The 15,774-nt window shown below is 42.6% G+C and overlaps 1 protein-coding gene across 1 annotated transcript; it reads left to right on the plus strand.

The window, feature by feature from the left end:
• The first annotated feature begins 1,169 nt into the window (after window positions 1-1,169).
• anxa5a (annexin A5a) lies at window positions 1,170-10,082 on the plus strand. Its single transcript, XM_048231691.1, has 13 exons — window positions 1,170-1,213; window positions 1,468-1,500; window positions 2,871-2,955; window positions 4,092-4,186; window positions 5,026-5,139; window positions 5,456-5,546; window positions 6,375-6,454; window positions 7,207-7,257; window positions 7,686-7,779; window positions 8,032-8,127; window positions 8,397-8,455; window positions 8,880-9,002; window positions 9,750-10,082. The coding sequence occupies exons 2-13, from the start codon at window positions 1,498-1,500 to the stop codon at window positions 9,807-9,809; spliced, it is 951 nt and encodes a 316-aa protein (XP_048087648.1). The 5' UTR covers window positions 1,170-1,213; window positions 1,468-1,497; the 3' UTR covers window positions 9,810-10,082.
• The last annotated feature ends 5,692 nt before the right edge of the window (window positions 10,083-15,774 follow it).

A 15,774-nucleotide genomic window follows, 5' to 3' on the forward strand; every position in this document is an offset into this window, starting at 1 on the left:
AATATAATTCTACAATTTATCATGTGGACTATTTTAAGATAAAACACGTTGTGTAGGCTACAATGTGTGGGGAAATGGCAAAATAGGTTAACTTTCAGTGAAAAAGAAATGGCGATGGAGTTTGGCATGTCTGAGATAGCCTACGATAGGCTAATACTACGAGAAACACGATGAGGTTCTTCTTGTTTCACTATTTCCTAGAGGTGCTCACCTTAATTAAAGCAACACCAAATAACTTTTCCTCTGTCGCACTATTTGTTTATCCACCACCAGCTTTGCAAATAACGTGTCCACAGACAAGGTAAAATATGTTGCATGATTTTATGAAAGTACGATGTATTGCGACATCAGATGCAAGTCAAATTTGTAGTAGAACTATAGATCCGCTACCTGATCCAGCAAACATAGTGCGGTTATAGCCGATAGAGGGCCGCGAAGCGAATGCAGAACGTGCCGTTCACCCTGTTACGAGTTGATGAACCAGAACCACTGAAACGATTTTGGAAACATTATTTTAAGGTACAACAAACTCTTTGGGGTTGCTTTAATGACCGATCTGTGTGTGTGCGTGGGTGCACGCACGCTGTGTTGCGTTTGTCGAGGCATTGATGCTGGAATTAGCGGTGTAGTGAGAGGCTAAGAGACGACTGTATCATGCTACCGTTGAACTGTCACCCCAAACATGCCTGTGACTGTGAGGTCGCTGAAGCGTGATGAAGTAAAATAGTAGCTATTGTTTTTTTTTTTTTCTATTTGTCAAAGAATTTAGCATCACCGTCTTTATCATTTCGGAGTGTTTTTTTTATTGTGTGCCATTACACAATGTTATACGTTGGTATAGCCTAATACATCTTCAACACATTGTAGGCTAATAGATTGTAGAGATTTGGAACATTTCGGTTACAGAATTGGACATTTTTGGTCATTTCTTTTAATGTTTCCCCTCTTTCTCAAATCGTAACTAACAAGAATGTCTCTGGAATATAACTTCAAAAACACGTGCGATTTCAAATTACCGGTACTTTCTTCCCAGTTATTTCAGTCGAGCTGTAGACAGTGAACATCCTCCAATAATACGTCATCGCTAACGACAGCCAGTGGCGTTCCATATGAAGTATGGGGTGGAGATGAAGATGCACAGCAAAAGGTGTTCATGCTCAGAAGTTACCCCTGCTGCTAGAGTTACCTCCAAGGTCACTGACTTTCTCAGCAGGTAAGACACTTGTTTCTATCACTTCGAATCTTATGAACTGTGTGTAGCCTACTGGGTCAAATGTTATTGCATTAATGAAGATTCACAACTTTTGATTGGCAAGCATCAAATATGTCATGTTTTAATATCCAAAGAGTTGGTTTATGATTTGCATGAGTTCATGAGACTTTTATTTTCAAGAAAGATTGTAACATACACACATTTCTTTGTGAGCTTTAATCTAATTTGTAATCTTTAATGTCATTTCACAACAGCATCCCAGTCAAGGAAAACAAAATTCTAAAATGGTAAGTAACCTGATCCACAGCCTCATTATAAACATAGGCTATCAAAACATACAGCAGCACCTGCAAACGTGTCCTCTGTGTGTCTTTGCATCTTATTCACTGTTACGGCAGATTTACAGTGAGTGTTGCCTGCAAGAAGTATACATTTACAGTGTGTGTGTGTGTGTGTGTGTGTGTGTGTGTGTGTGTACATCTTTACAGTAAAAGGCAATGCACACTGAAACCATCCTGCAGTAGAAAAGAGGAGAACCTACCTAAGTGTGTAAAAGCCCTCACTATGAGCCAGTGCTGTGTGGTGGATAACCTTACCTCACAATATCCGTTTTATTACCATGCTGTGGAGTCAATAGAGAAATGGTAGAGATTATTGTTCTGAAGGATGTGTCCTTTATCTGCCTTAATGTCCACTTGGGAGAAAGAAAACAGTTATAGATCACAAGGGCAGACAGGATACAATGGACTTCACCTGTCAGTGAAGCAAGTAGCTTACTGTGCAGCTCTATGTGTTTCACTTAAAAACACCCTCAACTTGCTGAATAAAAATGATTTTTTAGTTCATAATTGTGTGTCCTTATGGCCATGGAGCATCAGAATCCTTCGAAGGGACACCCAGTCAGTCATGACCGAGGGTATCAGATCTCTGGTGACTTAGAAAAAGGGGTCGTGGGGAGGGTGGCTCGGATTACTGTACAGGTAAGACCAGGTGAGAGAGAGAGAGAGAGAGAGAGAGAGAACCCAAGGCAGACATACACAGTGTCTCAAACAAACAACTTATGATCAGTTTACAGCCTACCTACAAAATATTACATGACTACAACCAAAGATGCATGGCAGCATTTATCTCTGCATTTATTCCAATCCGTGAATTAGTGAAACACACTCAGCACACAGTGAACACACAGGCGCTCGGGTTCCATCTCTTTCATAAGGCAAAAGTGATATTTCTCACAAACAAGTCTGGTTAAGAAGGGCGCATCTGTGCACAGCCAGACAGGCCGAGGGGGTGGAGAACTAATAGTGTCATAACTCACAGCTGGCTTATCCAGGCTTTAGTGAAAGCAGCATGGCACACACAGTTTCCCCCCTCTCTCTGTCTTGTTGTCTTAGTAAGGTCACATTGTCTAGTTAGGTATTAGCTGCATTTCTCTGGCATTTGCAAATTATATGCATAAACATAATTTGTCTATAATATAGCATCTAACTGAAATGTGAATGCACATACTGTTCTCTGTTTATTTGTATTACTGTGTGGACTTGGGTTAATGTGAATGCTGTCTCTAAGTGAATGATGTTAGCAGTAATCAGTATGCTTTTACTGGAAATACTCTCCATTGATTCTGCATGTCACTGGATTTGTCTTTGTCATGCAGGCATCGGGAGGCAGTGTGAAGCCATTTGTCCACTTCAATGCGAAGCAGGATGCAGAGTTGCTCTACAAGGCAATGAAAGGACTTGGTGAGACATCACAAGATTTGTTAAAGAGTGTGTGTGTGTGTGTGTGTGTGTGTGTGTGTGTGTGTGTGTGTGTGTGTGTGTGTGTGTGGTTGGTTGGGTGGGTGTGTCTGTGTAAGAGAGAGAGAGAGAGACAGGCACACACACTGACAGGGAGAGAGTGAACATCATGTAATTATATGTGAATGGTCAAGACCCACATGACTGTAGATGACACACATGGGAGCAATGAGTCAGTGGTGGAGAGGGATGTAGAGAGAGGAGAGAGAGGATCGAATGATAGCTCCAGTTAAAGAAAAGCGGAAATAGTTATCGTAACACCTCCAATTATCACCCATTTCATTCAAAAAATCTAAAACAACAATGTTTTTAATACTTCAATGAACCTTACATTTTTCAGTAGCCATAGGTGTGTAGATTTGAACAAAATCTGGTTTGGTTCTTACCGGGGCTTTTACTGGCTGAAATATTTACTACGCTCTGAGGTTAGTGCCGGCCTGGTGGGTCGTCCACTTCCACCCTTTCACACGGCACATGAACGGTTAGACCGAGAATTCTCGTCACTACTTCAAAATTCTACTGGAGCTCCAAGCGGATTTGTACACGCATTTTCAACGCAGCCTTGTTTACAGCTCTTCGAGTCACGGCAAAATGTCATTTTTGTTACATAGCTAATTTAGATACACCAATGGTGTGGGTGCTTGCATTTCTATGGATCCGCCATCTTGGTTTGTATAGAAATGAATAGTAAGTGACACATACACGCAAGAGGATGGAAACACGGGACTGGTGGTAATGGGGGGCGTTCCAATACATAAATGTGTGTGTGTGTGTGTGTGTGTGTGTGTGTGTGTGTGTGTGTGTGTGTACTCCTAGTAACACTAGAGCAATGGAAAGTTGTGATGCCCTAATTCTCATTTTCAACCCATTTCAAGGAACAGACATTATCAGAAATGCAACAGTAAACTCCATCAGATACCATCAGCTGATACCAGTTGATCCAGTATACTAGTAGTAGATACTTTCAGCGGCATCCAGCATTAGGTTACTGGGCAGAGCACAGCAAGCAAAAACCATCTGAAACACACTGTTATCCAAGCTCTTCTCAAAGGTTTTTACAACCATATGGCTTGCTACAGGAACGGATGAAGACACCATCCTTATGCTCCTGACTTCGCGGTCCAATGACCAGAGGCAGCAAATCAAGGCGGCATACAAGAAATCCCATGGCAAGGTGAGTCTAGCCCAGCGCCATCAGCCGGCCTATATATAAGCTGCCCACTCCAGAAACCTCTCTACACAGACAGAGCCCCACGGAGTCCCTGCACAGAGCACTTCCATAGACGCCCAGAGGCGGTGTGGGCATGGTGGCATCATAGACACATAGGGATCAAAGGGATTGAGAAGGATTGTGTGTGTGTGTGTGTGTGTGTGTGTGTGTGTGTGTGTGTGTGTGTGTGTGTGTGTGTGTGTGTGTGTGTGTGTGTGTGTGTGTGTGGTGTCTGTGTGGTGTGGGCCTAACATATAATGAAGGCGCGACCCCCCTCCACCATTAAGATAACTCATGTCTCCCCACCCTCTCATCCCTTCCCTCCCTCCCTCACTGAGAAGTAATGACCATAGATTAAAATAAACAAATCAATTCTAGACAAGCAGTTTGAGCAACACAATATAAGGGTCTAGGCAGTTTTAAAATATCTCACCACTGGCAAGGGATTTGCAGGGATCAACCAGCCATACACACTGCTTTAGGGATTGCTCAGTTGACAATATTTTACAATAACTTGGAGGCTGAGGTTTCAGTCGATGCTTAGGCACTGGCTTTACTTGGGAAATTTAGGGTTGCATTGCTCTTAAGAGCGTGGAGTTATACTGCTTAGAGGGGATTTCTGTCTTGGAGTTCAAACATGGAAACGTCATCATGGCATGTTTTTGAAACCCTTTACACACTTGGTGGCAGGAAAAGTTGTTTTTAGGGGTTGAGATATTCACCTTTTTTTTTTTTATTCACCACATATTACAAATGCTTGTCCATTCCCCAGTAAACACTATTGGGTTTCAACTGTCTTGCAGGACCTTGTTAAAGATTTAAAGTCTGAGCTGGGTGGAAAGTTGGAGGATCTCCTCCTTGCTTTAATGGCCCCTCCAGCTTCCTACGATGCTAATGAGCTACACAAAGCCATAAAGGTAAAGCAGCCAAGAAAGCACAGCTGGTTTCATTTCCTCTCAAGCTCTTTTTCATTCCAATCCTGTCATCCCGTGTCACCATTTTATCACCATTCTTCCCTTTCCCTTGCATTTTTGCTCTGATAGCATATGAATTGGAAAAAAAAAATTAATAGGATTTTGATAGACACTAACTGTCCTGATAGCTGGTGAATTCCTTTGTGAAATCCTGGTGGGACTAGCCAAGTTCAATGCAAAAAGAACAAATATATCACACTATAATTGCCCAACACAAAAGTCTTGCCAATAACTCCAATCTACCTCCTGGTTTTTGCAGGGAACAGGAACGGAGGATGACGTCCTGATTGAGATTCTGGCCTCCAGAGCACCAGAGGAGATAATAAACATCATCAAGGCATACAAAAAAGGTATGGATGGAGTGAACAGAGAGTCCTACACCCCCTCTGAACAGAGTTCTAGAGTTCTAGAGGTCGGATCTGATGACCTTGCGTGTGAAAGCTTTAGGGGAGTCTTCACCTTTTTCTTGTCTTGTGTAAAACTAGCCAGCCAAAAGAATTAAGGTTTCTCACCTTAAGCACTGTGGTTAGAAACCCGAGGAAACTGACCCTTTACTTGTCAAATATGCATGCTAAGGTATCTGAGGTCACCCTAGGTACCCCTTTGGGTCAACATCCCTAAACCATCAGGGGAACTGTCCCAGGAGTTTTCTGATGGACTACTGGATGTAGCTTAATTTAACAGGCGCATGAAGCTTCACATGTATTACCTGGGCCCCTGAAGACAACTGCGTGAATTTGGAGTAAAATTTTTTTTTTAATTTCGGCATGTTCATCTGCTCCGAGGCCCTTTGATGGTGTATTTTTAAACAGGAACTCTGACTTAGAAAAGACAGGACAGTTTTGCTTGTCATAATCGCTCATTAGCTTATGTTTAAGGTGTTGTCAGTGGTGGATTTCACTGCCATTAAAGGGCGAAATACAAAGTTCCTCTCATAACAACATGATAAGTGACGTCCGACCCGGAGACTAAAGACTAAACCTTTCAGATCACCTGACACTGTCACCAGAGACGGTGGAAAAGACGTAATTTATGCAAGCTAATTGGATCCTGCCTGACGACCTTTCATAAAACACAACATGGCCAATTTAGGCGGATTGAAGCCATTAACGCCTCTTGTCAGAGATAAGTGTGAGAGGATTTATCTGGCCATTGTCTCATGTTTCACACACACGCAGACCACGGCGCCAAGCTGGAGAAGGACATCATGGGAGACACGTCAGGCCACTACCAAAGGATGCTTGTGATTCTCCTCCAGGTAAGCGGAGAGGCCAGTAGGGAATCAGAGAGGGGGCAGCCAGTGAAGGAGACAGACAGGGGAGAAGAAAAGAGAAGAAAATAGAAAGAGGCGAACAAAAGGAAAGGTGTGCAGAAAGAAGGAGTGAGAGAGAGCGAGGGGGGAAAAAATCAAGGCTAAGGTGTCGGCAAGGAGATCAAGAGTGATGGAGTGAGAAAGGACGAGAAAAGGAAGCACAGCAGGGGAGGAGGAGAGGAGGAGCGAAAGAGCAGGGGAGGAGGAGAGGAGGAGCGAAAGAGCAGGGGAGGAGGAGAGGAGGAGCGAAAGAGCAGGGGAGGAGGAGAGGAGGAGCGAAAGAGCAGGGGAGCGTGTGAGGAGAGAAAGAGAGAAAGAGAGCGCGCGACAGGATGACAAGAGAGACAAAAGAGAGGCCCATCCTGCACTGGTAATGAGAGTGGCGTGGTGATGTCACTCGTAAGTAATTAAAGGTGCAGTGGTGGGATGAAATGCTCCTCAGGTGGACAGTCGCGTGTAACTCAATATCAACAGGGGTGACCAGGAGGCACATCGCCCGAAACTCATCAAGTCGTTCTCAGAAAACAGGCGCCTCTATCACTCATTGCCACTGATGGTCTGACCTTTCTCTCTATCTCTTTCTCTCTCTCTCTCTCTCTCTCTCTCTCTCTCTCTCTCTCTTTCTCTCTCTCTCTCTTTCTCTCTCTCTCTCTCTCTCTCTCTCTCTCTCTCTCCACCTCTCTCTCTGGTTCACTCAGGCGAACAGGGAGGAAGGAGTGGGTGAGTTGACAGTGGAGAAGGATGCAAAGGTATGTATGGGGCTCACACCTCACTCACTCGGCGGGGTCATGAAATAGTGATGAATTTCATGGAGTGTGAATACACGTCAACCTACACATTACGACCACACACAACCTGGCATGAGCTGGGGCCCAAAGGTGAAACGCTGCGCTCCCTGAACCGTTGTTAAGGGTAGACTTCCTAAGAGACCCAGGCACTTCACAATTTATAGAAGTTCCTTAAAATAGGTCAACATGCAGCCCCAACTTTTACAGCACACACTAAGTCTTACTTGGTGTATGATATCATCTTCTGCATGGCTGTAGGGTGGTCTTGTGTATGAGATCCTCTTCTGCATGGCTGCAGGGTGGTCTTGGCAAGTCTAATGATCACCAGTAGGGCATGCTGTGATTTTGGGAACGCGCTGACTGATGATGTGTGTAACTCTGCCTCACAGGATCTGTACTCGGCAGGAGAGGAGAAGTTTGGCACGGACGAGGACAAGTTTATCAATATCCTCGGCAACCGGAGTGTCGAGCACCTGCGTAAAGGTATGTTTGTGTGTGTGTGTGTGTGTGCGTTTGTGCGAAAGAGCACGACGAGGACACAAATCAATATCCTCGGCAACCGGAGTGTCGAGCACCTGCGTAAAGGTATGTTTGTGTGTGTGTGTGTGTGTGCGTTTGTGCGTGCATGTGTATGTATGTGTGTTTGTATATGTGTATGTTTAGTTCAAGTTCAAATATCACCTCTTATGCAAAACGACATCTGACAAAAACAACCATGTGTATGTGCATGTCAAGTGTTTGAAGCCTACAGAAAAGTGGCTGGGTGTGATCTTGAGGAAAGCATCAAGGAAGAGTGTACAGGGAACCTAGAGAAGGTGTTGCTGGCTGTGGGTAAGAGAGCCCTCAGGTCCTACACCTTATCTGCACTCCTACTCCTGTAAACGTCAACATGACCGGTCTTAGATTACACCATTGGAAAACCAAGAGGAGCACATATGACTCGTATCCATTAACCATAGCCACTAACAAAACACACCACTTCAGTATGCAGACATTAAGGAGGACCTGAAACCTGAAACAGATCAATTTTGTTTTTGTCTTCTTGAACTCAATATAGTGACAATCCAATATAATGTGTTTTGTCTTGTCTCCCTTTTTAGTGAAATGTATCAAAAGTGTTCCTGCCTACCTTGCTGAATGCGTCCATGACAGTATGAGTGTAAGGATCTATATTGTGTCAAAATGAATAGTATCCATGAGTTGTCATGGATTTTCCTCAACACTGCTGAACGTCAGTTGTTCTGCTGGTCTTGCCATAACACCATAGGAAGGCCTCCCTACAGTGTGCTGTGCAAATCCAATATAATGGAAAAGCATGCCGAACGTTCTCTTCAGAAATATCCTGTTGATACACATTGACCCAGCTGTAATGTGTTGCAGCTGATTACATGTTGCAAAGCCTTTTCGCTGCCGTAGTGTCTTTCTCAGACTACTTGTGTCTAAAATAGTCTGCTTTGTCTCAGATAATCTCTTTTGTGGAGCTCTCACGATAGCAGGCTGAAAGTCTTCATGGTAGCTTTAGACTGAGCTCCAGTTGTAAACGGTAAACAGTGCTTGTTTTAACTTTGGCCCTGTTCTGTTAGCGTGCGGGCACGGATGACAGGGCTCTGATCCGGATCATGGTGTCCAGGAGTGAAGTGGACATGCTGGACATCCGAGCCCACTTCAAGCGCATGTATCGCCAGTCACTTTACACCACCATACAGGTGAGGTTGGAACGAGCTGACCAAGAGGGAGCAATGAAGCAGCACCACATCTTCTCTAGTTCTGAAGAATAAAACACACTCCTACACCACATCTTCTCTAGTTCTGAAGAATAAAACACACTCCTACACCACATCTTCTCTAGTTCTGAAGACACCTCCAGGAAAGACAAACAAGAGCAAAATAAAACACAGTCCTACACCACATCTTCTCTAGTCCTGAAGACACCTCCAGGAAAGACAAACAAGAGCGGAATAAAACACAGTCCTACAAATAGCACAGTGGAATAGCAGTGAGTCAGTCTGTCTGTCTCTGGAGGGACTTCATCAGTCTAGCAGCATGGTGCTTCTTCCCCCCTTCCTCCCTTCCTTAGGGGGGCCATTGAAGCTCTGTACTCACAGACATGATAACAATAGGTGAAGTGTCTCTATGGTGTGTGTGTGTGTGTGTGTGTGGGTGGGTGTGCATGCTTTGGTCTGGGATAACTAGGTCAGTGATCACTTCAGGGTGGGACAATATAAAATAACAGTTACATACTCCATACTCATCAGAGTAGATGACATATGTCCCATATATCATAAGTAGATGACCTATGACTCATGTATTTTTTCATTAATTTCTTAATGTATATGTATGTATATGCTAATGTATATGCTAATGAATAAGTTAATTAATTGATTAATTAATGGCCTTGTGCTGCAGAAGGAACATGGCACCGCTGACCTGTGTGTTTGTGCTTGTGTTGTCAGGAGGACACAGCAGGGGACTACCAGAAGGCGTTGCTCTACCTGTGTGGAGGAAATGACTGATGAAATGACTTACCTTTGGGTTTACGTTTGGTCAGTTTGAAGAGATTCATTCTGAGCTCACTTTCTGTCTGTCATTCCAAGTCTTCAAATACCTCAAATATCTTTTATTGTTTGGTTGCTCTCAGGTGACAGTTGAGTATTTCATAAGAATTTTGAATTGAGAAATAAGTGCTTTCTTGGATGCCTTCCTGTTTGGCTATGTATCATAACAAGAATGTATAATAGTGCATATTCAATTTCCAACAAGTATCCAATCGGTTACAGTGAAATGATAGCACGATAACACATCCTGAGTAAACAAAAGCCTTTAACAACTGTGTATGTATCATATTCTATATCAAGTATTGAATAACTATATTTTTTCCATATTTATTCAGTATGTCACAAATATGAAAAAAATACTTGTTGGAATGATAACTGTGGAAAACCTCTTGATGAATAAATACTTGGATTGCACTCAACATGGTGTGTGGTAGTAAAATACACAAGTTCCTAATCTTACCACAAGGTGGCGGAGTTGTGTAACATTGGTGACTAGGGAGAACTCCTCTTTAGAGCAGTACTCCTCAGTGGTGAGCAGAGATGTGGTGGAAGCATAATGGTAGAGCCCTAAAATAACTGCTACAGAAAGGATCTTCATTTGCTGAGTGATATTTATTTTGGATTGAGCCTGAGTTCAGAGTAATGTCTGCCAGTTTTAAGTATATATGTATCAGTCACAGGCAGGAACAGAGTGTATCTGGTTCACTCGCTCTCTGACTGTTACTGTGACACTGGTTGCTTTGTCTGGGCAGACAGAGCCCTACAGCCCAGGCATCCCTTGGGGACCGACTCTGTAGACATGTGTGTTGCTGACCGCAGCAGCAGCAACGCGCTTTGTCCTCTATTTCCTAATCAGCCATCCATCTCTGCCCAATCAAGCCGAAAAGGAGCCCTTCGCTTAATGAAAGGGGCCACTCATCCAAGCCCTCTCTTTATTGACCCTCGGCTGTTCAATAGGTTCGGTGCAGATAACGGAGAAACCTTATGCAAGAAGTAGACTGCTCCTCTATCTCTTAGCGGGTGCTGCTTATGTAATGGAGCTTTAGAGAGGGACTGTCAGCTGTGATAGAGAGAGCCCTGTGGGGTGTGGAGTGGTACTTTATCATGTTTTAACAGAGAGATGGGGAGACACTCTGAGGACAGCTTTTCATCACATGTCATTTCATGCACATACATGCGCATGTGCAGAGACATTTACCCTCAGCACAAAGTACGCACACACAGACACACACCCATATCAACACACGCGCACACACACACACACACACACACCCTACTAAACATGCACACACACACAGACACACACCTGCACAAACAGACACACACCTGTACAAACATGCACACACACAGACATACACCCGCACAAACAGGCACCAGACACACACCTGTACAAACATGCACACACACAGACACACACCTGTACAAACATGCACACACACACAGACACACACCCATATCAACACACGCACACACACACACAGACACACACCTGCACAAACAGACACACACCTGCACAAACAGACACACACCTGTACAAACATGCACACACACAGACACACACCTGCACAAACAGACACACACCTGTACAAACATGCACACACACACAGACACACACCTGTACAAACATGCACACACACACAGACACACACCTGTACAAACATGCACACACACAGACACACACCTACTAAACATGCACACAATAATACACAGACACACCTTGCACAAAACAGGTACACAAACATGCACACACAGACATACACCGCACAACACAGGCACACACACAGTATAAAAACACACATCTACCTAAACATGCACACACACACAGACACACACACCTGTACAAACAGACACACACACCCTGTGGCCAAACATCAGCACACAGACATACGCCAATACAAAACACACATACATCGTCATTTAACTTAAAATGTAACACTACATCAGATGTTAAGTTTTTCTCGATTGCTCGATTCCACTTGGTCTTCATGAACACCTTCTTTGCACAGCAGAAGTCATCTCTTCCAAATGCATGCTCACACGTTTTCAATGGGTTCACACATTTCTCACACCCTTTTGCAAAACAGTTGACACAGATGTCATTCAAAAACTCCAAACTTTATTGGTTTCCCTGTGCTAAACAAAAGGAAAACATGGATTGCTGATTGAAGAATTGTGCAAAGGAGTTTCCCTGTCAGTGCTGAGCCCTTAGAATAGTCCTATCCCCCCCCACGGCGGTGCCTCTAGTTGACACAAGCATTAACGTGATTGAGAAAAACTATTATAATTATAATATAGTAATTTGGCTAATTTTAGGTGTGCAATCCTCACAGACACCACAATGCTAATAGAGGGAGAGCAGATAGCTAACAAACGTTCAGAAAAAGTCCTTTTGGCAAATTTGAGGAAAAGTCGGTAAAGGGGCTATTTCACACAATTTGAGGGTGCTGAATGCAAATATTTTGTTTACCAAGCTCAATTTTGAGTTTTAAGCTTGCTAATTAGCATAATTAGCATTATTCACATAGTTTTTGGTTTTGCCATCAGATATCACAGGAATTGCAAAAAATAAGGCATTAATATACTCTTTATGTATCAGATATGTTGTAGGACAGGACAGGAATTACCCCGATGACCCTCAAGTAGCAAATGAAAATAAGCTAAAATTAAAATCTAAATTGAAATAATAGCTAAAATTCAGAATGACGTTTAGAAACAAAATAGATTCCTTGATAATAAGATAGAATAGTAGGTGACTGCTCTTTTTTCTGTAGAAAGTATTTTGTCACTAACTATTATGAACAGTTGTCAGTCTTTACAGAGGATTTACACTGTATTTTTTTTTTACTGTAAAGGCGACTGTGCTTGCCTAGTAACATCTCACTGGTGCTCTTTTCTATCATTCAAATTCCAGCCATGCAGAAAAGTGGAACAGTGTGCATGTTTGAGTCGTGCTGAAGAGTGCTATGGAGATTGCATTATTTGTAAAAAAATGTAGAAAGATATCCTTTATAGTGCAACAAAAATAAACATTCTCCAGTGCATCATTAATGCATATTATGCTGAAAGGGAAGTGGACCTAGGACAAATCCTCAGCTATGAACTGATTATTGTTCTGTAGCTATTGCAGATAGCGATGGTTATTTGTGAAGTGGAAATAAGTCATCCTCACTCAAGTGCTGTCTATGTGGAATGTCCAGTAGTGATCACTGCAAAAACTGCTCATTCAACACTGGTAATAGATGCTCAAGATCTAGTTATGTCTTTAGGACAACCATCTGACTGCAGCACATTTAAGAAGTGTGCATGAAAGTTTGTAAGAAACGTTTGTATTGTTGTTTGGTATTTGTTATGTGGTAGCAAATGATGTTAACTATCAAAGAAATAGACCTAATGTAGGAATACACACAGATATTGCAACAGATAATGGTGTAGGCCTATCTGATTAAGACCTGAGTGGTTGAAACGTACTTATTAAATTACACTGGGAGCAAAGAAGACTATCTTCACTTTTTTCCCTTTGCAACTGTCAACGAAATCTCATAAAAACGGGAAGGCCTAGGGTAGCCTACATCAAAGATTAGGCTCTTCTGCATAGCATTAAGTGATTCGCATGCAGTAATTTGAACACTGACCTTGATCTAGCCTACTTTGGCTATTTAAAGGTAATTTATTGCCAAAACAAAAATATAAATGAGCTTTAACAAACAATAAAGGACTTATTCACACACAAACTACTATTTTACTGATAATTATGTAGGAAGTTTAGAAGTTTAAAACCAAGAATTGACCAAAAGTGCATCAAATTCAACACAAATGACTCAATACACTTGGAGGAGGCCTGCGTCCTTTCTTTTCCAGATATTTTAGGATTTGGATATCGTTTCAGTATCGAGTATCAAGATATTTATGGCAGGTATTGTATCGAAGTCATAATTTTGGTATCGTGACAACACTATGCCAGAGCCACTCTGTTTTCTAGATGTCGAGGATCGCAGGCTCTACCACCAACAAGTGATGCTGCTCAATGGCATATTAGAAGAGCACATTATCAAGCTCTAGTATAGAGGCAAGCACACATACCAAATCCAGTGTTACTAGAAGTAAAATGTTTTTTACTTGTCGGTTGTTGCTGACGGTAGATGCAGTTCTGCATTAGGCTTATTCCCGCTATCTAAGTTCATATGTACTGTAGGATATATTCTGAGTTGAAGGTTATCTGTGCAACTTGTTATTGTGATGAAATGCATTAAACACCACATGAGTGACTCCCTATGTTAGCAATAAAAATATGGTTGTGTTTTGATTAGAATTTCCGAGTTTATTACATGTTAACTGTAATCATGTTCCCATTAAATACATTAATAGTATGGTTTCTTTAATGCTCAAACATGTATTTAGTGTATTTAGAGAACAATTTTATTTGGTTTTAGTGATTACTTTTGAAATCAATCCAATTTAGGGAAAAATAAGCAAAGAAAATCGCTATTTTATGTTAAAATGCTGATTATGTGGCTTAGAACTCAGAATTGAGCTTGGTAAACAAAATATTCAGAATCAGCCCCCTCAAATTAGGTAAGAAGGGTGGTTTACCAACTTTTCCTCAAATTTGCCGTCAGAAGTTCTCTTCTGTGAAGCTGCTCTCCCTCTATAAATACTGTAATGCTTGTTGATCACACTCTGAAGAAAGATTGCAGTTGGATACTGTGTTAGTGGATTGCTACTGAGTCCTCTGATTGAAATTCTGTTCTAATTGGTTGCTACTGTAATTCTCTACGTCAGTGTAGCTTAACCTCTTTACAGTAAACTACAGGGTACCAATTATTGGTTTCATTGAACAAACAATGAAATGTTTGTGAAGGAACTTACACTATGTGTGTGTGTGTGTGTGTGTGTGTGTGTGTGTGTGTGTGTGTGTGTGAGAGAGAGAGAGAGAGAGTGCTTGCATACCTCTTAGTGCATGCTTGTGCATGTGTGAGTGTTCATGTGTATGTGCTTGCATTTGCTCGTGAGTGTGGGTGAATATCTGTGTATGTGTGCACTTGTGTGTCTGAGTGTATATTTGTGTGTGAGAATGACTTAAGTTGGAATAAAACCCAGAACCAGTTCAGCCCTAAACCTCTTTGCTGAACTAAACCCCTTGACTGGCACAGTTTTCTCCAAATCCCAACACGCATCCATCAGGCGAGCGAATGTGCTCCTGGCGTGTCAGTCTTTTAAGGCTCCAAGCAGTAACAGGGTCAATCCCTCAGCCAATGGCATTGCACAGAGGCGAAGGGTGTTGAATCAGACCACCTCAGTCCACATAGATCTAATACTACAGGCCGCACCCCATCGCCATGCCAACTGAAGCGGAGGGGGTCTGGTGTAGTGAGAGACCAGTAAGATGTGGAAGGGGTTTGTGTGTGTGTGTGTGAGTATGAGAGTGTGTGTGTGTGTGTGTGTGTGTGTGATTGGGTATGGGCATGCGTAGGTAGGTGTGGAGATGCATAGATGTGGTCTTGCGTGTGTATATCTGTGTATGTGTGGATGTGTACTAGATTTCTGTGTGTGTGTGTGTGTGTGTGTGTGTATGTATTTTATTGTGTGGGTGGGTGGGTATCAGACAGAGAGAGTGAGAAACAGGGAGCGAGACTGATTTACTGTGACATAACAAAGAGGTTCAAGTTGTAAACACAAACAGAGCACCTGACTCATCGCTACAAAGTTTACAACAATGTCATTGTGGTGCTGCCAGGTAAACTTTGAGCTTCCCATCCGAGTGCTTTATGTGGCAATGCTATTCACAACAGAAAATCGCTTTTCCTCTCTCCTCATTCAGTACAGCTGAATCCTATAATAAGTACGTCTGTACCAAAATCCTGCTTACACACATCCTACCATTCAGCGAGACAGAGAGAGAAAGAGAGAGAGAATGTGTGTATGT

This window comes from Alosa alosa, chromosome 21 (assembly GCF_017589495.1).
Source record: "Alosa alosa isolate M-15738 ecotype Scorff River chromosome 21, AALO_Geno_1.1, whole genome shotgun sequence".
Lineage (NCBI taxonomy): Eukaryota > Metazoa > Chordata > Actinopteri > Clupeiformes > Clupeidae > Alosa > Alosa alosa.